Raw genomic sequence first — 26,970 nt, forward strand, 5'->3', positions numbered from 1 at the left:
ATGTAATGTGTGCATGTGTGTGTAATGTTTGCATGTGTGTGTATTGTGTGCATTTGTGTGTTATGTGTGTAATGTGTGTGTATGTGTAATGTGTGCATGTGTGCATGTGTGTAATGTGTGTGTAATGTGTGCATGTGTGTGTTATGTGTGCATGTGTATGTAATGTGTGCATGTGTGTGTAATGTGTGCATGTGTATGTAATGTGTGCATGTGTGTGTAATGTGTGCATGTGTATGTAATGTTTGCATGTGTGTGTATTGTGTGCATGTGTGTGTTATGTGTGCATGTGTGTAATGTGTGTGTAATGTGTGCATGTGTGTGTTATGTGTGCATGTATGTGCGTTTAGGTGTGACTGTGTATAAAGCAACAGTAAGTTACCTTAGTTCCTTTAGGTTACATTGTGGATCCTCCTGTAGATCCTTGAGAAGCTTTACTCCAGATTGTCCTGGATTATTGCCGTTCAGTTGCAGTTCTCTCAGACGTGATGATGGATTTGATTTCAAAGCTAAAGCCAGAGCAGTAAAACCTTCATCTGTAATACTGCAGCTCCTCAACCTGCAGAAGAAAATCATTTAATAAAAAAGTCCTACATACATCAATAACAGTTTCTGTATGAATGATCGTCTGTATATACAGTGTGAAAGTGAAGATTTTACCACAGTATGTCCAGTTTACATTGTGGATTCTCCAGTCCAGCAGAGAGCAGCTTCACTCCTGAATCCTTCAGCTTATTGTTACTCAGGTTCAGATGTTTCAGACTGGAGGAGTTTAAACTGAGAACTGAGGACAGAACTTCACAACTTTCCTCTGTTAGATCACAATCAACCAACCTGGAGAGAAATAAACAAACAGAGAAATGAAAGACATCAGTAGGTAGAATGCAGCAGTAGGTAGAATCTAAGTAGCAGATCTGATAATATTACCCACACTGCAGTGCAGATGAAAGTGAAAGCAGTTGAATTGATGATGCTAAATCAGTAATCATTCCAACATGTGTAAAATGTGATTTCAGACTTAAAGGTGTTTCCATTTTAAATGTTTGCAGAGTTCAGTTCAATTTAGTAGTTTGTTGTTAGCCAGTAGATTATTTAGCAACAATCGCACTCTACACATTCAAAACCAAAAACCCTCCCAAACACCAACCAATGGAACCTGGGATTTTAGTTCTAGTTTATTTAATGGCGCTTAACTAATTAATCATGAAAGGAAAGTGGTGTTTTTATTGTTTACAGCCTTAGCTTAGCTTGCTTACAGAAAACTGAACAAATGAGGTATGATTTGGTACGGTGGTGCAGCTAGTATTGCATAATCTGTAGTTATTGTGATATGAACACTGAGTTTTGATGCAAACACGTTTTCCATTATGGAAAAACAATTCATTAAGGATGGATATCAAATAATAATGTTTAATGTTGTATGTAACACTTTTAAACATCTACAATTAAAGCAAATAATAAAATAAATATATTAGCTTGACAGCCTCTATATTTTTTTTCTTCCCACATGATCGATTCAGGTAAACGAGTGTGATCTCAGAGAAACCTGCTGCCCCACGTGAGTCACTGGGTCAGTGAGTCAGGATGTATAAAACTTTGTGTTGATGAAGAACCTGATTTAGTTTCAGAAATTAATTTCAGAACATTAAACTGCCAGCTATTCAGAGTTAAAATGCTAACTCAGAGCTAAGTTGCTAAATGAACCACAAAAACTGATCATTTCTGGTTAAAATCTCTGTCTCAGGATCCTGAACCAGCAGTAGACGTTTTCTGGTGAATATAAACTGGTTGTCACTGGCTTGTTGTTAAAAATGTTGTTGTTTCTTCTGTAAATGTTGCTAACTAAAGATTTTATTCCTGTATAGAAGAGACTGAGAAGATGAAAATAGCAGTTATGATTTTTTTTTTTTTGCTGAATCACATTTTTCTTCATTTATAATAAATTCCTACAGCAGGTTCAACACCAGAAACTCAAGTGCTGCTAGTTTAGGATCTAATCTCAGGTAAGTTAGTGAGCTACATGATAGAATGTGATGAAGTATGAAGACTCCAAAGAATCCCAAACAAACTGCCAATTTTTAAATTGATGCTTCAGAGTGGAACAGATCTTCTGTATCTACAGTGTGAAAGTGAAGATCTTACACCAGTATCTCCAGTTTACAGTGTGGATTCTCCAGTCCAGCAGAGAGCAACTTCACCCCTGAATCCTTCAGTTTATTGTTACTCAGGTTTAACTCTTTAAGACTGGAGGAGTTTAAACTGAGAACTGAGGACAGAACTTCACAACTTTCCTCTGTTAGATCACAATTCCACAACCTGGAGAGAAATAATTGATCAGTATTTTCTCTTTATTAATTACAAACACAAAACTGCAGTTTCAACTCTGAATAATGTTTAAAATGCTCACTCTATACTGTAGAGTCTAATATGGAGAAACACTACATTGTTTTATTTATTTATTTGTCAAATATTTGTTTATTTAATAATTCTTAAACTTTCCACTGTTCACTGTATTTCAATCAACCAAATATGTAATATTGTAGAATTATTTAAAAACATTCTGTTTCCACTAACTGTGGCTCTGTGATTGTGCATGAATTATAACAAAATTATTTTATTCCTGAAAAAGAAAAGAAAGTAAAAGAAACAATCCTGCTAGGATGTGATGATGTATGGCAACTCTGAAGAGTCCTAAACAACATCCAATAAATTCATTTTCTGGTTTAAATGATGCTTTTAATTAGAACAAATCTTCTGTATCTACAGTGTGAAAGTGATGATCTTACTCCAGTATCTCCAGTTTACAGTGTGGATTCTCCAGTCCAGCAGAGAGCAGCTTCACTCCTGAATCCTTCAGTTTATTGTAAATCAGGTTCAGATGTTTCAGACTGGAGGAGTTTAAACTGAGAACTGAGGACAGAACTTCACAACTTTCCTCTGTTAGATTACAATTCCACAACCTGGAGAGAAATAATCAGATCAATCAGACAGAGAAATAAAGACTGGATAATATTACCTGAACTGTATTGCAGATAAGTCAACCAATAGCAGGACTGCTCTCCAGTATTGACTGATAAAGGAGTGGAGCTTTACAATTCTACACAACTTATGACGCTCCCCCTTTTTTACACTGGCCAATTGTGTCTATGCAGACACCAGACCGGCAATAAGCACCAATGAGATTAAAGCCCTGGATCCCAGATCTCAGCAGTAGTGGGCTAGCGTATTTTACCACTGCATCACCCAAGTGTTTCCTTCATATAAACATGAAAAAAACTTTCATTAATACATTTCTTTTTTTTACTGCTGAACTTTTATGGTTTAGTCCTGATATTTTTAAAGCTCTATGTTTGATTATTTCCAACATTTAACATCAGACTTAAAATGCAGTGTAATTAGCAGAGTGCAGTTAGCAGTGGTGTATAAAGTACCTTAGGTCCAAACTTAAATAAAAGTACAAGTATCCTACCAGAAATTTACTTTGATAGAAGTAAAAGTCACCTTTTAAAATATTACTTGAGTAAAAGTCTAAAAGTATCTGATGTTTAATGTACTTAAGTATCAAAAGTATCTGATATTAAATGTACTTAAGTATTAAAAGTAGAAGTAAAAGTAAATGCTGTTAGTATAAACTGAAGCGGTCAAAATTTTGAAAATACGAACATTCTTTTAAGCCTGTAAACAACCTTAACAGTGGAGCCGATCTTCCATCTACAGAAAATCCAGGTCTTCACAACATAAGAATTTATAGAATTAAATACATTTTATTCCTTTATCTGAACATAATTTGTGCCAAATCATGATTATAATCAGCTGTTGACATTACCTGTTTGAAATCACGTTATTATTATTATTGTTTATTTTTTTACCTTATTACTAGCCCTAAATTGCCCTGTTCCAACTTTTTTGGAATGTGTTGTAGCTTAAAATGCATGTTTATGTATGTTAAGAGTTTAAATAAAGTTAACCAGACAAAACATGAAATATTTTGTGTTATGATGGAATAAGAGTCGATGTAAATGTAAGAAACACTGCATTCATTTCATTTGCATTTTCTATACTGTCCCAATTTGTTTATTTAAGTAGTACATTCAAGTCATAGATACAGTGTATCACAAAAGTGAGTACACCGCTCACATTTCTGCAGATATTTAAGTATATCTTTTCATGGGACAACACTGACAAAATGACACTTTGACACAATGAAAAGTAGTCTGTGTGCAGCTTATATAACAGTGTAAATTTATTCTTCCCTCAAAATAACTCTATATACAGCCATTAATGTCTAAACCACCGGCAACAAAAGTGAGTACACCCCTAAGAGACTACACCCCTAAATGTCCAAATTGAGCACTGCTTGTCATTTTCCCTCCAAAATGTCATGTGACTCGTTAGTGTTACTAGGTCTCAGGTGTGCATAGGGAGCAGGTGTGTTCAATTTAGTAGTACAGCTCTCACACTCTCTCTGGTCACTGAAAGTTCCAACATGGCACCTCATGGCAAAGAATTCTCTGAGGATCTTAAAAGACGAATTGTTGTGCTACATGAAGATGGCCAAGGCTACAAGAAGATTGCCAACACCCTGAAACTGAGCTGCAGCACAGTGGCCAAGATCATCCAGCGTTTTAAAAGAGCAGGGTCCACTCAGAACAGACCTCGCGTTGGTCGTCCAAAGAAGCTGAGTGCACGTGCTCAGCATCACATCCAATTGCTGTCTTTGAAAGATAGGCGCAGGAGTGCTGTCAGCATTGCTGCAGAGATTGAAAAGGTGGGGGGGGTCAGCCTGTCAGTGCTCAGACCATACGCCGCACACTACATCAAATTGGTCTGCATGGCTGTCACCCCAGAAGGAAGCCTCTTCTGAAGTCTCTACACAAGAAAGCCCGCAAACAGTTTGCTGAAGACATGTCAACAAAGGACATGGATTACTGGAACCATGTCCTATGGTCTGATGAGACCAAGATTAATTTGTTTGGTTCAGATGGTCTCAAGCATGTGTGGTGGCAATCAGGTGAGGAGTACAAAGATAAGTGTGTCATGCCTACAGTCAAGCATGGTAGTGGGAATGCCATGGTCTGGGGCTGCATGAGTGCAGCAGGTGTTGGGGAGTTACATTTCATTGAGGAACACATGAACTCCAATATGTACTGTGAAATACTGAAGCAGAGCATGATCCCCTTTCTCTGGAAACTGGGTCGCAGGGCAGTGTTCCAGCATGATAATAACCCCAAACACACCTCTAAGACGACCACTGCTTTATTGAAGATGCTGAGGGTGAAGGTGATGGACTGGCCAAGCATGTCTCCAGACCTAAACCCAATAGAACATCTTTGGGGCATCCTCAAGCAGAAGGTGGAGGAGCGCAAAGTCTCGAATATCCGCCAGCTCCGTGATGTCGTCATGGAGGAGTGGAAAAGCATTCCAGTGGCAACCTGTGAAGCTCTGGTAAACTCCATGCACAGGAGAGTTAAGGCAGTTCTGGGAAATAATGGTGGCCACACAAAATATTGACACTTCAGGAACTTTCACTAAGGGGTGTACTCACTTTTGTTGCCGGTGGTTTAGACATTAATGGCTGTATATTGAGTTATTTTGAGGGAAGAATAAATTTACACTGTTATATAAGCTGCACACAGACTACTTTTCATTGTGTCAAAGTGTAATTTTGTCAGTGTTGTCCCATGAAAAGATATACTTCAATATCTGCAGAAATGTGAGGGGTGTACTCACTTTTGTGATACACTGTATATATCAACTTAAGAGAGTTTAACAAAACATGTGGCATTTTTAACCCTTTAATGTTCTGCTCAACTATTAGTTTAAATCGAAATATTTATAGCATTAATGTGTGTAACCACCGATCTAACTTTCAAGCGCAGATTCACCAAACCTGCTGCAGTCTGTCTCACATCGTTTAGCTTATTTATTATTATTATTTTGTAGTAACGAGTAACGAATATGCATATGTCAAATGTAACAGAGTAAAAGTATACAATTTCTTTAGAAAATGTAGTGGAGTAAAAGTTGCCGAAAATTTTTATACTCCAGTAAAGTACAGATACTCCAAACAAATACTTAAGTACTGTAACGAAGTATTAATACTTCGTTACTATACACCACTGGCAGTTAGTAGGTGGTGTAGAAACAGTTAGCATTATTATGTTACTTAGATGTAAATTTTAGACATATTTTAAGATCAGACCGAAACACTAGTTCTGCTCCTTCTCACCTTCGTACATCTAACCATTGGTGTTTAGATGATGAATCAAACTTTTATCAATAAATTACTCACTGAGCTTTTCTAGAGGCTTTCACCACTGGCAGCATCTTCAGAAGACCTTCATGTGATGGATAATATTTCCTCAAATCAAACTCATTCAGCTCCTGATCTGAGTTCAGCAACACAAACACCAGAGCCGACCACTCAGCAGGAGACAGACAGTGTCCATCGTGATAAACACAACCTCTTCTGTTCAGGTATTTTTGGACTTCCTGCACTAGAGAATCATCGTTCAGTTCATTCAGACAGTGAAACAGATTGATGGATTTCTCTGGAGAGGGATTCTCACTGATCTTCTCCTTGATGTACCTGGCTGTTTCCACTTTGTTGTAAGAGCCACTTCCTGTTTGTGGCAGTAGACCTCGTAAAAGAGTCTGATTGGACTCCAGTGAGAGACCCAGTAGGAAGCGGAGTAAAAGATCCAGGTGTCCATTCTTACTCTGTAAGGCCTCGTCCACTGCACTCTTCAGAAAGTCAGACATAGGGTTTCTAAAGATGTTGAAGAATCCAGTGTTTTGCATCACCAACACATTTCTGTTTTTGTTGATGAAGGTGAGAAATACATATAAAGCAGCCAGAAACTCCTGAACGCTCAGGTGCACAAAGCTGAAGACCTGACCCAGGTGCAGCCCAAACTCCTTTCTAAATATTTGGGTGCAGACTCCTGAGTACACTGATGTGTTTTTGACATCGATGCCACACTCTGTCAGGTCTTCCTCATAGAAGATCAGGTTTCCTTTCTCCAGCTGTTGGAAGGCCAGTTTTCCCAGTGCCAGTATCATCTCTCTGGTCTGGTGTGGATCAGGGTCAGATTTGCCATGGTACTTTTGTTCCTTGTGTTTTATCTGAAAGATCAGAAAGTACGTGAACATTTGAGTCAGAGTTTTGGGGATCTCTTTCCCCTCGGCTTCATCCAGAATTCTCTCTAGAACAGAGGCTGAGATCCAGCAGAACACTGGAATGTGACACATGATGTAGAGGCTTCTTGATGACTTTATGTGTTTGATGATTTTACTTGCCAGGTTCTCATCACTGATCCTCTTCCTGAAGTACTCCTCTTTCTGAGGGTCACTGAACCCTCGTACCTCTGTTACCTGGTCTACACACTCAGGAGGGATCTGATTGGCTGCTCCTGGTCGAGTGGTGATCCAGAGGTGAGCAGAGGGAAGCAGGTTCCCCTTGATGAGGTTTGTCAGCAGCACATCCATTTTTACTGACTTTGTTATGTTACACAATCGCTCATTATTTTGAAAATCTAGAGGAAGTCGACACTCATCCAGACCATCAAAGATGAACAAAACTGTATTAACATCACAGTCTAATGATGTAAGACCTTTTACTTCTGGGAAAAACTGATGAAGAAGTTTCATCATACTGAGATTTTCCTGCTTCATCAAGTTTAGCTCTCTAAAAGGAAGTGGAAATATGAAGATGACGTCCTGATTTGCTTTTCCTTCAGCCCAGTCCAGAATGAACTTCTGCACTGAAACTGTTTTTCCAATTCCAGCGATTCCTGTAGTCAGCACAGTTCTGATGGATGTGTCTTTAAAGAGGTCATTGCATTTGATGGGTTTCTCCTGTGTTGCTGGTCTCCTGGATGCTGCCTCGATCTGTCTGACCTCATGTTCATTATTGACGTCTCCACTCCAACCCTCTGTGATGTAGAGCTCTGTGAAGATCTCATTCAGAAGTGCTGAGCTTCCATGCTGAGAGATCCCTTCATTAACCTTTTTAAATTTCCCTATCAGGTTGGATTTTAGTTTTTCTTGAAGTGGAGAGGCAATCAGCTCTAATAAACAAAAGAGAACAATATTTTAGAACTAAATTACCACTTCATGAAAATTTACTACACTTTTTGAAGAACAGCTACTGTACATTCCTTAATCATATTTTAAACACATTAAGGCTTTCAAAGCTAATTCCACCATTAGTCCAGGTCAATGACAGCAATATAAATGAATGAATAATATAAAAATATGTATCGATAACCTTGTTTTTTTCATTATCTTTTAAAATTACAATTAAAATTAAGCTAATCAGTTTATATTCTGTCACTTTTATTGAGTTTAAGTGGTGTTCTGCAGTTGGAACAGCTGAAACATTTAACTGCTAATGGTGGTGGAATTTTATACACAATGTTTTATTTTATGTTTCATATCTTTTATTTCATGTTTAAGTTTTAACTTTTCTTTAATTTCTTTTTGTATTTTGTGATGTGTATGGGTGGGGCATATTTCACTTGTCAGTTTAAAAACCTGTATTTTGGAAAGCCTGTTACATATCAGTTAGCTAGAAAACATCACTGTAATAATAAATTACATATAAAAATGAATCTGAAATGTTACAGTGACCTGTGCAGAGGCCTGACCTCAATCCCAGTAAACACCTATGGTAAAAATTAGAATGTCAACTGTAAACCAGGCTTATCATCCAAGTATAGGCTGTTACATTCACAGTGGAGGAGGGGGGAAACTCCATATTAATGTCCATCATATTTAAATGGCATGCCCAACATGTGTCCATATAGCTTTGCCCATTAAGTGTAATAATAACAATGGAACAGTGTCCTGTCTGTAGTGTTGAGTGATGGAGTCATTTTAAGACTTAGAGCTCTTACTCGTCTGCAGTGTGTAAGTAAGATCTGTCTGGTTCATGTTCTTCAGGACGTGCAGTGCTGACCTTCTCTTCTTATATAGCCAACATGACAAGATCGTGCCGGTTCCTCCTGTACAACATCAGGAAGATTCGGCCATTTCTCTCCAGGGAAGCTACCCAGATTCTGGTGCAATCACTTGTAATCTCACGGTTGGACTACTGCAACTCCTTTCTGGCAGGAGCGCCCATGTCCACTATTAAACCCTTGCAGCTCATTCAAAATGCAGCTGCCACATCACCCCACTGCTGCGTTCTCTTCACTGGCTTCCTGTAGCTCCTTGCGTGCGCATTCAGTTTAAAACACTGACGCTTGCCTACAAAGCCAAAAATGGACCAGCCCCAAGCTACCTTTGTGGTCTAATCAAACCCCGCTCTGTACCACGCAACCTCCGAGCCACCAGTCTCGCTCGACTTGAGCCTCCATCCAGGACTAAAGGAAGACAAGCATCAAGGCTCTTCTCTGTTCTAGCGCCCAAGTGGTGGAATGAACTTCCTCTGTCTGTCCGAACATCTGAGTCTCTTGCTGTGTTTAAAAAAACGAATAAAGACCCACCTTTTTATGAAGCACTTAAGCTGACTTGTACTTATTTACTAACATTTTGTTCCATCCTTTTCCATTTCCAAAAAAAAACGAAAAAAAAAAAAACTTTGGTTCTAACAGGTTTTAGCAGATTTGTGTTCTTCGACTGTTGTTTACCTAAACTTGAGAAATGAAATGTTCACTATGGAAGCACTTCTGTAAGTCGCTCTGGATAAGAGCGTCTGCTAAATGCTGAAAATGTAAATGTAAATGTTTAATTGGAGAGTCAGAGTAGTTGTAGATAAACTCCTTACTAAAATCCAATGATAAACAGCTCTGTCCAACTGTCAGAAATGCTAATAAAAATCAACTACAAACATTTAATCTTAAAAAAATCACTAAATATACCTTAAACATGGACTCCAGTTTATCTCTGCTTGAGTTTTTTGATTTCTCCTTTTGAGTTCTGTAAATGAGACACATGCACAACACACACACACACACACACACACACACACACACACACACACACACACCAACAAATACAGAGAAATGAATTTACATTACCACATGCTGTAATACAATTTATAACTGATCATTTTATAGGAATATTATTAACATAAGCTAGATAGAACGAACTTTCTAGGTAGCTAGTTTGATCAGGTAAAAGTGAGAAAATCGTCAGACCTCAGATCAGTAGAACAGTCCTCATCTCTGAAGTTAAATGGTTGTTCCATAGACTGATCACTCTTCACAGAAATACAGCTGGGTTCAGGTGAGTTTGATCTCTTACCCTCCATCAGACTAAGATATATAAATTATTAAAGCCAAAACACAAAGTAACCATAAATATCAGTGTGAAATTTAATACTTGCAGCCTAAAATACAAAGACCTTATATGTAAAATAATAAATATTTTTTTTATTTAAAACAAGACTGGATGAAGTAAGAAATGCCTTAAATTTGCCCTGCAATGTTATGTCATATTAAGAATGAATGAATATTTTCTGTCCTTAACTCCTCAGAGTAACAATAATAAGTCGTCTTTACCTCAGATCATTAGAACAGTCCTCGTCTCTGAAGTTATTTGGCTCTTCCTTAGACCGATCACTCCTCACAGAAATACAGCTGGGTTCAGGTGAGTCTGATCTCTTACCCTCCATCAGACTGAGATACATATATTAATAAAACCAAAAATCAAATAAACAGTTAGTGGACAGCAGTCTATAAAAAGCAATTGTATATGTAAGTTTATACATTACTTAGAAATATGTTTATTATAAAGGAGAATGTGATAAAGCAAGACATGTTTTAAACTTGCTTTGCAATATTATATCACATTTAGAATTATTAAGCATGTTTTGTGTTCTTCATTTCTTATAATTAAGAACAAAACAAAGTTGTTCTTTACCTCAGCTCAGTTGTACAGTCATCCATGTTGACATTTCACAGACTAATCATTCTTCATGAAGACACAGCTGGGTTCCTGCCAGACAGATTAAAACACACCAACATTATTTCATCAATATTACACGAGTCATTCTGGACTCAAAATTAGCTTAATAACTGTGCCACAATATATGGTAACATGATATTTAAACATTATTAATGCTATTAGGTAACAATTCTTCCTACCAGTTAAGAAATTTAAAAGCATTGTTTGCTTAGTCTGCTAAAGCTTGTGATAAGTAAGTAAACTATGCTTAATCTGCTGTAGCACTATAATATTCAGAACTGGATAATAACATGCTGTATTTACTTTACTATGTAATAGTTTCGAATAAACTCATCTTATAATACTTCAAATAAGTTATTATTTTACTACATGAATATGATATCAGACAGGTTTTCTTATTATATCAACATGCTCACATGAAGGCGACTCAAGAGTATGAAGTAAGTATAAATGAATAAATGAAATAAAAGTACTCTGTCATCAGAACTAATGTAGAATTAAATCATTTGTGTTCATTAAGTGTTAACTTTAGATTCAGATACTCACTGTTTTGTTCTAAACTGTTTTACATTCCTCTCGACACAAATGGTAGCTGCGCTCTTTTACTTTTACCTGTCTGAACTTGTTTTGTTTTCCGTAAGAACACGCACACACACACACACACACACACGCACACACACACACACACACACACACACACACACACACACACACACATCCCATACCTGCCAAACTGCTTATAAAAGTTTGATTTCATTTTAAACTGACATGCGTCGAAAACATGCAAACACATCAAAAACTTGCTGGAACTTTTCTACCACAAAACTAAACAAAACAGCATTTAATCCTGATTAACCTCAATAATAAATTGATGTCTTGTTTTCAAATGTGTGCAGATAAGCATTTATTGTGCTGCTGGTCTTTTAAACAAATGTGACCATTGTTATTGACAAGAACCAAAAGATATTTTACAATTAAATTTAATTTAACTTTATTGTCATTGTACTTTTATTGCAGAACAGTATAACAAAGCACAATTATTATTTGATTTTATTATTATTAAATGCATTCTACTTTATACATTACAAAATAATAAAAATAATAATAGTTATATAAACAACTTTTTATTTTGCAAGACAATTTGGAAGTACAGGAAAATTAAACACATAGTTAAGTTTGATGAAGAGATGCCAACCCAAATTTCTACTTTCTTCTAAATGTATTTGACAGAAACTGAGGCTATAGGAGCCTGAAAAGGCTTCTGAATTCAGGTGCTTGGGGCTTTAAATGGTGACAACAGCATAGCACAGGGAGAGCCGTCTTGGGTAGATGGTAGCTTGAACCCTGCAGTCTGCAACATAAAACCGGGAGCTTGGACTGGTGACAACAGCATAACACAGGGAGAGCCGTCTGGACTAGAAGGTAGCTGGAACCCTACAGTCTGCAACATGAAACCTGGAGCTTGGACTGGTGACAGCAGCATAGCACTGGGAGCGCAGTCTGGAGTAGATGGTAGCTGGAACCCTGTTGAGTCGTCTGCAGTCTGTAACAAAGGACATAGATCTCTGTCTGGTAGTGGAGACATTACACAGAGAGAGACATCTGGAGTAGACGGTGGCTTGAACCCTGTTGAGTTGCCTGCTGTCAGCAACGAGTTTCTTAAGTGACCAACCAAACCTGAAGAAAACTTTGAACTGCTTATTTCTAACTGGGTGGCTGGAGGGCCCGAGACTACATTATCTACGTTATGACCCTGATCTGCTGACTGACACTTAGGACAGACAGAGACAGACGAACATGGAACAGATTTAACAGACTATAACACAGAATTACACATGATTAGACAAATCAAAAGTCCTTGAACCTTGTGAAAAGACAGGATGGACTTGAAAAGATGAACAAGGACCAGGCACATCAGACTCACTGACAGAATTAGCTTGACTTGAAACAATGACTGAATTGACCTGACATCACGAACACATGGGGCTAACTTGAACCAGCGAACTTGACAACACAGGCTAAGCTGACAGAGGCCTGAAACTAAATTTACTGGACTGGTACATTGGCAAATCATGACTAGAAAAATTATAACTCATGGAACTTGATGAGGAGACATGACAAACTTGGACAGATGGACACAGACAAGACATGACAGACTGACTGGCAGAATTAGCTTGGCTTGACAAATTCACTGGCCGGACCTGGCATGGCAAAACTTGAGGCAAAAGACCAAACGGAGGATCGTGGCTGGCTTCTAACGTGGACGTAGGACGGTGAAGAGTATTTTCAGTGGGTACTGGCACCTGGATCACATTGGCAATGGACACTGGGGAGTCAGCTGATGCTAATTAGCAGGGGACCAATCAAAACCATTGAAGAACATGCACACACCATAAACAAACTTTCCTCCAACATGTGCCCCTGGAGAGGTGGGCGTGGCAGGTGCGCCTGTGTTCATTAATCCACTCTGATTAGATTCATAACAGTTATAAGTAGTTTCAGGTTACACATAATCCATCGGTTCATGTTCTATGTCAAACAACATCACCTGCAATTTTGTATTTCTATTTTACCTAACTTACATGTCTTTGAACTGTGGGTGGAGACCCACACAGACAAAGGAGAACATGCAAACTCCACATAGAAATGACTCTCCATTTGGGAATTGAACCCAGGACCTTCTCACTGTAAGGCCACAGTGCAACCCACCAAACCAAGATTCCCTGGGTTTTTTCACAGTATTAAGTTTGGTTAATAGTGATGAATCTTACATTATGAAATGCTCATTTTAAATGGAAACAATTCTCTCATGATGTATGGCATATTGTGTTTTTTTTATTTATTTTCTTTTTTAAACAGTGTACATTAAATAGTCTGTAAACATTTGACTCTTACGTTGCCTCTGTCCCAATTCAGGCAACACATTTAAAATAGTTTCTACTTACAAAATACAGTCGTTGGTCGGTCAAAATTTTTTGTTTAATTATACAAATTATTAAAGTGTTTGAATGATAAAAATTAACAACAATAATAATAATATTTTTATTATTATTATTTTACTGTTATTACTAGTAATAATAATATTCCTATAACATAATATTTTTCAGACCTAAAAAGTCTTATAAATGAAAGTAAACAATGAAAATTGAGCAAACAGCAGAAGTTGAGTGAAGTCAGCAGATAACTCTAGTAGTGGTAAGTTAGTAACATCTGATCTGCATTACAGTTAAAATTCAGGAGCTCACATTTAAACAGCAGCTTTGTGACGTCACAGTAAGGTGTTCTATAAAGCGGGGAGAAAGAGGAGTGAAGGATCAGTTGTGTTGAGACCCCCCGCAGCGTTCACTGTGTTTTCTTTCTCTCTCTTAAAACAATATTTATTATATCCCTTTCATGCATGATGTCCACTACAGTGGACATAGAATAAAACATCATTTTAAACCACATGATGGGTGTCTCCTAAGCAGTTTCTGTACTGCTTAATAACTGCTTTATTCATACTTCGTTACCCTGAAATAGCACACCATAAATCCAAAATTGCAGATAGTAGTGGACATGGCCATGTGACCTCTGGTATATCTGTGAAATACTTTTATTCTACAAAAAAAAAATACAGGTATAAAAAATATTTTCTGATTAACTATGTGGTAGGAAATGTATTAATTAAAGTTTAATCAAAATGGGTTTAGCACTTTTATTTATATGAGTGAAAATCTTACTGTCCACTGTAGTGGACATCATGCATCAAGAGTTATGTTTTGAATATGAAGCCCCAATGTGTCAGTTTTGTAAAACAGTAACAGGTATTCCAAAAAAGTGTTTTTTGATAACTTCTTCTGCACCATCCCCCTTCTTGAGAAATTAAAAAGCTAAGGAATCGAGGCATCAGGAACCTGCTAAGTCAATCGACTCATGGGAGGCCAAGCTTTAAGATCAACAATCCCTAACTAAGGAAGGGAGAGGTGCCTCCTCTGTGGTGACAAGTGATGAGAATATCACTGATGGCTGGATCGGAAAATTATCCATGTAGCATCAACATTTGCTGGCAAGAATCTACAGGATATTGCCAAAAGGTGGAGCAAGAAGAAGCCATCAAGCTCTACAACACCAGCATGGGGGTTGTAGATCTTTTGAATCGGTGTGTTGCTGCATATTCACATCGACATAAAAACAAGAGATGGCAATTGCACATTTTTTTTCCACTTTTTGGATGTTACCTGTGTGAATGCATGGATGCTGTACCTCAAGAAGCTTGGGAAAACCAAGGACCTTCTTGAATTCAAAGCATCAATCGCTACAGCACTGGTAAATGTGGGTTCTCTCAAATGCTCCAGAGGAAGGCCAAGTGATGCCCGAAAAAGAGTGGCTACTAGCATACCACAGAAAGTCCGCTACAGCCATGGAAATAATTAGCCAAAGTTAACAGATGTAAGGAAAGCAAACCGTTGTCGAGACAACATTTGCCAGAAAAAAACAAAGTATGTTTGCCTAGCCTGTAAAGTGGCATTGTGCCCAGGGTATTTTGAGCATTTCCTCACTTGGGGGGGAAAAAAGCAACAATTTCAAACCATTGTGTTAATTTTTGAAATGAAATTTTTAAAATGTCAGTGAGATTTTAATAGAAAGCATTCATCAATTTTTAACAGTTGTGATCTCATTGTAAGCTACTCATACTCATAGATCATAAATTCATTCATTGTGATCTTAAGTAAATTTTAAGAAGTTCAAAGTTAAATAAAAAAAAATGAATATTGTTTCTAAGTATCTGTTCTATCTTCAAACTTAATTAACCGAATAAATGGTTGGCAAATTGTAACTGAATGGTGAAATTAATTACAAAGAGACTGATATGGAAACGTTCCTTTGTAAGTTTTATAATGCTTTATAATAAATGCCAACTATTTGATCAATTATACATGTATTGTCCTTGTCTGAGGTGTGTAAAAATCAATTTCCACTGAAAAACCACATATACTGTTGATGTGCATTTTAAACCATTATTGCATGGTGTCCACTACAGTGGACAATTATGTATCTTTGTAAAAATAGTGTAGTTCTCCACTTAAGAGATGTTTTTGCTCTTAATTTTTTCATAAAAGGAATTTAATGTTCCACACAGCACTATCCTCAGTTTTGTTTTTATTTTTAAAAAATCTTTTAGCTTTTGTATTGATGTTCTTGCAATATATTTTACAAAATAAAAAATAGCATTTTCTATAAATCATTTGTATTTTTCCAGTAGTTCCAAACAAACATGTTAAAAATAAATCACACACAACAGAATGCTGTTAGTTTAAACAACCTCTGTGTATTATTAAGTCCTGCCAAGGTACAAGTCCATGTGGTGTTAGAAAGAAAGTCTTAAGGTCATTTCGGACTGCAATAGCTGCCCGGGATGCTCCTGTAGTAGACAGTCGTCCTGGATCCAGGAAAATTCCCCCATCACTCTCACGACCATATGAGCCAATGTCCACCATGGTGAAGCGATATTTTGCATCACAGACAGCCATAAGGACAATAGAATGAGTTCCTTTATAATTAAAATAATTAGCTTTGATCTGCACATGTTTACCATCGATACAGCCTAAGCAGTTTGGAAAGTTCCACACCCTCCAGAATTCGCGAGAGATGTCTGTCCACTCATTTCCTTTGGGCAAAGAAACAAAGTCCTTTCTCAGTGCCTTCCAGATTGCTTGGCATACCTCAGCCACGATCAGAGAAACCGTTGTGGACCCTAATTTATAGCTTGCTGCTACACTTTTCTGGCTACTGCTAGATGCTAGGATCCTTAAAGTCACAGCCAATCTTTCAGGTAAACTAACTGGGCTGATGTGGGTCCTTCTATGGTGCATGTACAGCTTGATGCGATGCAACAGGTCATCAAACCGGTGGGGAGACATCTTCTCTTTCGTCGTTTTCGCCTGTTTAGTAGCCATAAACACAACAGTTCTTCCTCACTATTTAGAACCTGTGCACGGATGGAAGACATATTTGGTGTGACGTCATGTAAACTTTCGTTTACCTGTTTTTGCAGGGGTTTCTCTTTGCACTGCCACCTGTCATTTCGGAGAAAATTGCAATGACTGACGCATCAAGTATAAATGCTTCTGCCATTCTCACAGGTTCTCACGAGTTGTGTGCTACGCTCAGATGCGAAAGTATAACTCAGGCTTAACACGCGCACACACAAGAGAACCACACACATAAACACACTCTCGCACTCACAAACTCCACGTAACTACTGGCACACTTACATAATTACACACACACACATACACAAACGTATATGCATGTACACTACCAAGCGCACACACACGCGCACACAGAAGAGAACCACACACACTCGCACGCATGCATACACACACACACAGACATACACTCACAAACTCCCATGCATGCATACATACACACATTTAGACTGTGACACATAACTACTCGCATACTTACACACACACACACACACACACACACTCAAATACAAACTTACATGCATGTACACTATCACGCGCGCACAATAGAACCACACACATAAACACACACTCGCACGCATGCAAACACACACCCACACATTCACACACACACACACACACACATTCACAAACTTACATGACCATACACTATTATGCGCACAGTAGCTCTTTATGCTTATCTACTAATACTCACTCACACCCATTATTACTCTACTAATACTCACTCATACTCATTATTACGCCACTAATACTTACTCATGCTCATTATTACCCCACTATACTCACTAATACTCATTATTACTCTACTAATACTCACTCATACTCATTATTACGCCACTAATACTTACTCATGCTCATTATTACCCCACTATACTCACTAATACTCATTATTACTCTAATAATACTCTCATACTCATTATTGCTCTACTAATACTCAATCATATTTATTATTACTCCACTAATACCCACTTATACTCATGATTACTCCATTAATACTCACTCATACTCATTATTACTCCACTAATACTCACTCATGCTCATTATTACTCCACTAATACTCACTCATTCTCATTATTATTCCAATAATACTCATTCATGCTTATTGTTACTCCACTATGCTCACTCATACTCACTATTACTCCACTAATACTCACTCATACTCATTTTTACTCCACTAATACTCAATCATACTAATTATTACTCTATTAATACTCTCATACTCATTATTACTCCGCTGTACTCACTCATACTCATTATCACTTCACTAATACCATACTCATTATTACTGTACTAATACTCACTCATAATCATTATTACTCTACTAATTCTCACTCATACTTATTATTAGTCTAGTAATACTCACCCATAATCATTATTATTCTACTAATACTCAATTATAATCATTATTACTCTACTAATTGAGGACTACATTATTACTCTACTCACTCATACTCATTATTACTCCAGTAATACTCACTCATACTTATTATTACTCTACTAATACTCACTCATACTCATTATTACTCCACTAATACTTACTCATACTCATTATTACTCCAGTAATACTCACTCATACTTATTATTACTCTACTAATACTCACTCATACTCATTATTACTCCACTAATACTCACTCATACTCATATTACTCCAGTAATATTCACTCATACTCATATTACTCCAGTAATGCTTACTCATATTCATTATTACTCCAGTAATACTCACTCATACTTATTATTACTCTTCTAATACTCACTCATACTCATATTACTTTACTAATACTCACGCATACTCATTATTACTCCACTAATACTTACCCTTGCTCATTAATACTCCATTAATACTCAATCATACTAATTATTACTCTACTAATACACACTCATACTCATTATTACTCCACTATACTCACTCATACTCATTATTACTCCACTAATACTCACTCATACTCATTATTATTCATACTCAGTTAGTTTTATGGCAGTCCTTAACTCATTAGATGAAGTGGGAGCTTGATAAACGGTTCCATTATAAACTTTCTTTAGATAAATAGTCGTAATCTTAAAATTAACATAATATTGTTTTTGTAGTATGTTGATTATTTTCATTTGTGTGTATATATATATATATATATATATATATATATATATATATATATACATATACATATATACACAGTGTATCACAAAAGTGAGTACACCCCTCACATTCCTGCAGATATTTAATTATATCTTTTCATGGGACAACACTGACAAAATGACACTTTGACACAATGAAAAGTAGTCTGTGTGCAGCTTATATAACAGTGTAAATTTATTCTTCCCTCAAAATAACTCAATATACAGCCATTAATGTCTAAACCACCGGCAACAAAAGTGAGTACACCCCTAAGAGACTACACCCCTAAATGTCCAAATTGAGCACTGCTTGTCATTTTCCCTCCAAAATGTCATGTGATTTGTTAGTGTTACTAGGTCTCAGGTGTGCATAGGGAGCAGGTGTGTTCAATTTAGTAGTACAGCTCTCACACTCTCTCATACTGGTCACTGAAGGTTCCAACATGGCACCTCATGGCAAAGAACTCTATGAGGATCTTAAAAGATGAATTTTTGCGCTACATGAAGATGGCCAAGGCTACAAGAAGATTGCCAACACCCTGAAACTGAGCTGCAGCACAGTGGCCAAGATCATCCAGCGTTTTAAAAGAGCAGGGTCCACTCAGAACAGACCTCGCGTTGGTCGTCCAAAGAAGCTGAGTGCACGTGCTCAGCGTCACATCCAACTGCTGTCTTTGAAAGATAGGCGCAGGAGTGCTGTCAGCATTGCTGCAGAGATTGAAAAGGTGGGGGGTCAGCCTGTCAGTGCTCAGACCATACGCCGCACACTACATCAAATTGGTCTGCATGGCTGTCACCCCAGAAGGAAGCCTCTTCTGAAGTCTCTACACAAGAAAGCCCGCAAACAGTTTGCTGAAGACATGTCAACAAAGGACATGGATTACTGGAACCATGTCCTATGGTCTGATGAGACCAATATTAATTTGTTTGGTTCAGATGGTCTCAAGCATGTGTGGCGGCAATTAGGTGAGGAGTACAAAGATAAGTGTGTCATGCCTACAGTCAAGCATGGTGGTGGGAATGCAATGGTCTGGGGCTGCATGAGTGCAGCAGGTGTTGGGGAGTTACATTTCATTGAGGGACACATGAACTCCAATATGTACTGTGAAATACTGAAGCAGAGCATGATCCCCTCCCTCCGGAAACTGGGTCGCAGGGCAGTGTTCCAGCATGATAATGACCCCAAACACACCTCTAAGATGACCACTGCTTTATTGAAGAGGCTGAGGGTAAAGGTGATGGACTGGCCAAGCATGTCTCCAGACCTAAACCCAATAGAACATCTTTGGGGCATCCTCAAGCAGAAGGTGGAGGAGCGCAAAGTCTCGAATATCCGCCAGCTCCGTGATGTCGTCATGGAGGAGTGGAAAAGCATTCCAGTGGCAACCTGTGAAGCTCTGGTAAACTCCATGCCCAGGAGAGTTAAGGCAGTTCTGGGAAATAATGGTGGCCACACAAAATATTGATACTTCAGGAACTTTCACTAAGGGGTGTACTCACTTTTGTTGCCGGTGGTTTAGACATTAATGGCTGTATATTGAGTTATTTTGAGGGAAGAATAAATTTACACTGTTATATAAGCTGCACACAGACTACTTTTCATTGTGTCAAAGTGTCATTTTGTCAGTGTTGTCCCATGAAAAGATATACTTAAATATCTGCAGAAATGTAAGGGGTGTACTCACTTTTGTGATACACTGTATATATATGGGAGATCGTCAACTTGCCAACGACCTTAACAGATTCTACTGCAGGTTTGAACAGCCCAGCAACAAGTTCCCATCCAACACCACTTCACACCCAATCTGCGAGGAAGACGTGCTTAGACTTTTTAAAAAACAGAAAGTCAAGAAGGCCCCAGGTCCTGATGGAATCTGTCCCTCACGCCTGAGGACCTGTGCAGACCAGCTTGCACCTGTCTTCACAAAGATCTTTAACAGATCACTGGAGCTGCGTTTTGTTCCGTCCTGTTTTAAATGCTTCACAATAATACCCATTCCCAAAAAGGCAACCACCACAGGACTAAATGACTACAGACCAGTTGCTTTGATCTCAGAGGTCATGAAGTCCTTTGAAAGATTGGTTCTCAACCACATTAAGGAAATCACAGACCCCCTGCTAGACCCCCTGCAATTTGCCTATTGAGCCAACCGGTTGGTGGACGATGCAGTGAACATGGGTCCCCACTTCATCCTCCAACACCTTGATCACCCAGGAACTTATTCAAGAATTCTCTTTCTGGACTTCAGCTCAGCCTTCAACACCATTATTCCAGGTTAACTACACACTACACTACACACACTACACTGCCTTACTGGCAGAAAACAGCAGGTGAGGCTGGGAAAGTTTACTTCAGAGACCCAACCATCAGCATGGGTGCCCCACAAGGTTGTGTGCTCTTCTCGCTGTACACAAATGACTGTACCTCCACGAACTCCTCGGTTAAAGTTTGCAGATGACACTACAGTCATTGGTCTTATCAGTGACAGTGATGAGTCTGCTTATAGACGGGTGGTTGATCAGGTTGTCCTCTGGAGCAGTCAGAACAATCTGGAGCTGAAGACAGCAAAAACAGTGGAGATGACCGTGGACTTCAGGAGAAGCCCCCCAACCCTGCCAGCACTCACCATCCTAGACAGAACTGTGATGGCTGTGGAGTCCTACAAGTTTCTGGACACAACGATCTCAAAGGACCTGAAGTGGGACAGCAACATCAACTCCATCATCAAGAGGGCTCAACAGGGGATGTACTTCCTGTACCAGCTGAGGAAGTTCAACCTACCCCAAGAGCTGATGGTGCAGTTCTACACAGCCATCATAGAGTCCATCATCACCACATCCATCACAGTGTGGGGCAGCGCTGCCACAAAACATGACACCAAGAGACTGCAGCACATCATCAAGTCTGCAGAGAGGACCATCGGTGTAAAGCTGCCCACACTGCTGGACCTGCATGCCTCCAGAACCAGGAAGCATGCAGAGAAGATTTTCACTGACCTGTCTCACCCTGGCCATCACCTGTTTCGGTGCCTTCCATCAGGCCGACGCTTCAGCCACATGAAGACCCAAACGACCAGGCTACAGAGAAGCTTTTTTCCAAACTCCATTATGCTCATGAACAATTGAACACTACTGAACTGTTAATACTCGGGACACTTGCACATCAAAAACTACCTATTTCATTTATGTAATGGCATACACAGGATTTTCACATTTACTTCCATTTCTTATTTATATATTTTTCTATTTTCTATAGTTTTTATATTGCACAAAACTGCACCTTTTTAAAACCACAAGTGAATTGCACATGCTAATGTTTACAATGTTTTCTATGTTTGCGGGTATGAATGTGTGTTAAGGAGAGAGTGAGCTGTGTGAATAAGATTGTCTGTATTATATTTTTTGTGCACTGCAAGCATCTGTGTAACCAAAAACAAATTCCTTGTATGTGTGAGCATACTTGGCCAATAAAACCTGATTCTGATCTTTGTTGGGGTTAGAAGCAGGTTGGGGTTATCTTTGTTGGGGTTAGAAGCAGGTTGGGGTTATTTTAGTTAGGGTTAGATGGTGGATGGGATTATCTTTGTTAGCGTTAAAAGCACTTGGGGCTCACGTATTTAGGGTTATGTTTATTGTTTGTATTATTTTTTTTATTATTATTATTTTATTTGTTTTATTTTAAACAGTTTTGTGTTCAATCTTATTTTTCCGTTATTTCATTCTGCTACATGACAGTTATGCACCCTGGACTCCACCTAGACCTGTTAAGGTTCATTTTATAAGCGTTTTGTGTTACATTATATAATATGTGTGTGTGTGTGTGTGTGTGTGTGTGTGTGTGTGTGTGTGTGTGTGTGTGTGTGTGTGCGCCATTTGTAATGCTGTTATACAAATAATAAACTCCTGCGGTGGCACTGGCGGCCCCAAAGACAAGCAGCAGGGGGCACAAGATCACCTCCCTCAATCCAGCAGAGAGATTCGACAGGAAAGCCTTCATGTTTGGAAAATGTTTTATCAGAGAGAAGGAAAACACAGTGAACGCTGCGGGGGGTCTCAACACAACTGATCCTTCACCCCTCTTTCTCCCCGCTTTATAGAACACCTTACTGTGACGTCACAAAGCTGCTGTTTAAATGTGAGCCCTTGAGTTTTACCTGTAATGAAATCAAATGCTTCAAACTGAGCACTACAAGAGTTTTCTGGTTCAATTCTTATCGTTTACCTTTATTTATGTGACCTTTTGGGGTCAGACAAATATTTATAATTAATTCATTTTGAAGAATTATCAATATAAAAGTAATATACTGTAATATAGTAATATAAGATCTTGTGACCATGGTATAAAAAAAAAAATCATTGTGTTGTCGCCCTCTTGTGGAACTTTTGGAGAATTGTTATAAATAGTAATATGATATGGTAATATTCCCAGATTTTTCCAATCCTTCCTTGTTTCAGGTCCACAATCTTGGTGTCATTCTAGACTCCACTCTTTCTTTTGAATCTCACATAAAATTGTTGCTAAAACTGCATATTTTCACTTAAGAACATCTCTAGACTGCGCTCATCTCCTTCATTCTCTGTACCTGAAACTCTCATTCATGCACTAATCACTTCCCGACTGGACTATTGTAATGCTGTTCTTTATGGGCTCCCTGTCTCCGGGCTGAAGAGGCTACAGCATGTACAAAATTCAGCCGCAAGGGTCCTAACACATACAAAATCATGTGATCACATAACTCCTTCACTTAAACAGCTCCACTGGCTACCCATCCAATACCACATTCAATATATGGTACTTTTGTTGGTATTTAAAGCACTGCATGGCCAAGCACCAACATATCACTGATTACTTCATCCATACTCACCTACTTGTTCATTTCAGTCATCAGATGAGAACCTACTTGTTGTCTCCGCTTCCAGGCTTCGTTCTATGGCTGACTGGGCTTTTGGTATATCTGGTCCCAAACTCTGGAACTCCATTCCTGAGCAGCTCGAAACATGTACAACGCTTTTAACATTTAAAAATCTTCTAAGACTCAACTTTTTTAGCTCGCTTTTAGATAGTTAGGTTTTACACTTGTTCTAAATTGTTGTTTTATGGTTTTTATCCTACCTGTATTTTGTTTTACTCTTTTGTTACTTTGTTTTATTCTACCTGTATTTTTGTGTATTCTATCTTTTGTATTGTATTTTGTATTTTTGTATAGGGACCTTGGGTACTTTGAAAGGCGCTTACAAATAAAATGTTATTCTTATTAATATGAGCTCCTGTGACCATGTTAATAAAACCCTTGTGATGTCGCCCTCTTGTGGCACTATTGGAGAATTGTAAAAAATAGTAATATAATGTGGTAATATGAGATCTTGTGACCATATTGTCAAAAAAAACTTGTGATGTCGCCTTCTTGTGGCACTATTGATGAACTGTCAAAAAGTAATATGATATGGTAATATGAGATCTTGTTACCATGTAGGAAAAAATACTTGTGATGTCGCCCTCTTGTGGCTATTTTGGAAAAGTGTAAAACAGTTATATATTATGGTAACAAGAGATTCTGTGACTATGCAAAAAAAAAAACTTGTGATGTCGCCCACTTGTGGCATTTTTGGAAAAGTGTAAAACAGTTATATATTATGGTAACAAGAGATTCTGTGACCATGCAAAAAAAAAAAAACTTGTGATGTCGCCCACTTGTGGCATTTTTGGGGTATTGTTAATAAAAACTAGTAATACGATATGGTAATATGAGAGCTTGTGACCATGTTAAAAATCCTTGTGAAGTCGCCCTCTTATGGTAAAAGTACACCACCGTAAATGTACACTTCAAGTAAAAAAGTAAAAATCATTTTAAATTCAGGTTTGTGAAAAGGATATCTTTGTTTAAGTTGGAGGTACACAAGCACCATCACACAAAAGCAGCTTAGGTTTTACACTTTAAGTTTTACACTTTTTAAACTTAAGTCCACACAGTCAAACAACACCTAGGAAGAGACTAGATGTAGTTTTAGAAGCAGCTGGTTCTGTGAATCCAAGCGTGCTCTTGAAATAAATAAAATGGAAAAAAAAAATTTATGGTTCACTTTCATAAATTGTAAGCCATTCTTGCTTTTGATTAAGATGAGAGCAGAAAATGTTACTTCACAGAGCCAAGCAGAGGCAAAAGAACATCAATTACTAAGTTCGTTAGTTCAGTTTCATCTGCTCTGACTGACAGAAAACTTGTAGCTCCACAGACAGAACGTGGTAATAGCCAGTACCCCTTGGTAGTCCAGCCTATTTTTGTGCATTTTCCACCTGAAAGACATACCTAGTTTCTAAGGCTTCTCATTCAGAAAGTTTATAAGATAACACAAAAATTATACTTCAGTGTTATAGAAAACCCTTTAAAGTATCAGAAAAACACAGCCAAATGCCATGATGTTATGTTACAATGAACAAATGATGACAAAACCCCCCCAAAATGTAGGCGCTTTTTACATTTTTTTTTTAAATCCAAAGTTTCAGTGAGTATAAGTAGGACTGCAGGTCTGCAGACCACCTACACAACACTATAGAGTTGTAGCCAAAGGGGTTTTCTGTGACCAGCGCAAATCTTAGGCCCATAACCCATTCTGATCTCCAGTTATTGCATCCGGAGTGGCATCACACTCCACTGCTCTCCAGATCTCTCCAAAGCTTTACAGCTCAGAATAAACAGATTATACTGCAGATTAAATGTGTAAAATGCATTATTTATACTTAATAAAGTGATTATTTATCACATATAGTTGTTTTTGAGGCTGTAAAACTTTGCCCTGCTCTGTGGGCGCAGCAGTAGCCCCCCTCCCTCTCCTCCTCTCACGCGCTCTCTCAGAGCGCAACACTGTAAACATTCAGTGCTGCGTCACCAAACTGATTCTTTTCTGACGGGTTCTTTACTGGAGTCGAATCCTAGAGCTGTCTCATGTCTTCTGTATAGATTAATGAATCAGAGGGCTGTGAAATGACACCAAGGAATCGTTTACGCAAGGAACACTGTTCCAATCATTGATTCATATGCTAATAAACCGATTTTTAGACCAGGGCGGGATCTGGTTTCTTACTCCAATCCAAAGCAAGATATGCTAATATTTTTGCATTTCTCCAATGAAAATCAATATAATATGGGGTCATGAATAACTGTCTCTACATTGGCTGGAACGGTAAAACGTGACATGAGGGATAACCAATGAGCAGAATCAGTAGGAGGGACATTTTCTGAGTCTTTTAAGCGCAGTTTTGGACAAATATTCTGTTCTATTCGCTTTTTATTGCCTCTGTAAAGTATAATTATTATTTGCCCTTATCCAAAATGGCTGCCGATTGCGTAAACATTTACAAAAAAGTGGATTTTATCTCGAATTAAACGGCTAATGGATATAAATGTGGACTCAGATTGAAGCTTATAGAAGCAGGTAAGTGCTACTTTAGCTGTTGTGCTAATGCTAGTTATAACTTTTTCGCAGTGTTGATGTGTACCGAGTGCTTTGATTATGCATGATGACATAATCATGATGATGCTTTATCAGATATAAAACTTTTCCGGGATATTTTTGATGCTGATGTATTTGAAGTAAAACAAACAGCAGAAATGTGATGGTGAAGTTGTGCTGGCTTGTTTGGTATAAATGTTGTCGGCATGTATGCAAGTACCGCAGTATAATATTACAAAATATAAACACTACTTCTGTCAGAATTTATCAGACCTACAATTCTTTTGTGTTTTTAAAAGAACTTATAAACAAAATAAGCTCAATGTTTACGTTGCTAAAAACTAGAGATTTTAAGCTATCAGAAGGGTCCTTCTTTACCAACAATGATATTTTGACAGTGTAACAGTATACAGAGAAACACAATAATAAAAATTCCTAGCCCATCGACGGGCTAAGGACCACCAAGGGGTTGGTATGCAGAGAAACAGATGGACTACAGTCAGTAATTGTAGAACTACAAAGTGCTCCT

The 26,970-nt window shown here is 38.1% G+C and overlaps 1 protein-coding gene across 1 annotated transcript; it reads right to left on the minus strand.

Moving 5' to 3' along the window:
• Positions 1 to 375: 375 nt before the first annotated feature.
• On the minus strand, positions 376 to 16,971 carry LOC134328340 (NACHT, LRR and PYD domains-containing protein 3-like). The gene is made up of 13 exons (XM_063009446.1): positions 16,931 to 16,971; positions 12,653 to 12,724; positions 12,364 to 12,477; positions 10,503 to 10,619; positions 10,140 to 10,256; positions 9,861 to 9,918; positions 8,895 to 8,964; positions 6,415 to 8,066; positions 6,290 to 6,378; positions 2,784 to 2,957; positions 2,140 to 2,313; positions 658 to 831; positions 376 to 556 (listed from the first exon to the last, which is right to left on the minus strand). Exons 1-13 carry the CDS (start codon positions 16,969 to 16,971, stop codon positions 376 to 378), a joined length of 3,033 nt encoding a protein of 1,010 aa, XP_062865516.1.
• Between the last annotated feature and the right edge of the window lie 9,999 nt (positions 16,972 to 26,970).

Source organism: Trichomycterus rosablanca, chromosome 15 (assembly GCF_030014385.1).
Source record: "Trichomycterus rosablanca isolate fTriRos1 chromosome 15, fTriRos1.hap1, whole genome shotgun sequence".
NCBI classification, from domain to species: domain Eukaryota; kingdom Metazoa; phylum Chordata; class Actinopteri; order Siluriformes; family Trichomycteridae; genus Trichomycterus; species Trichomycterus rosablanca.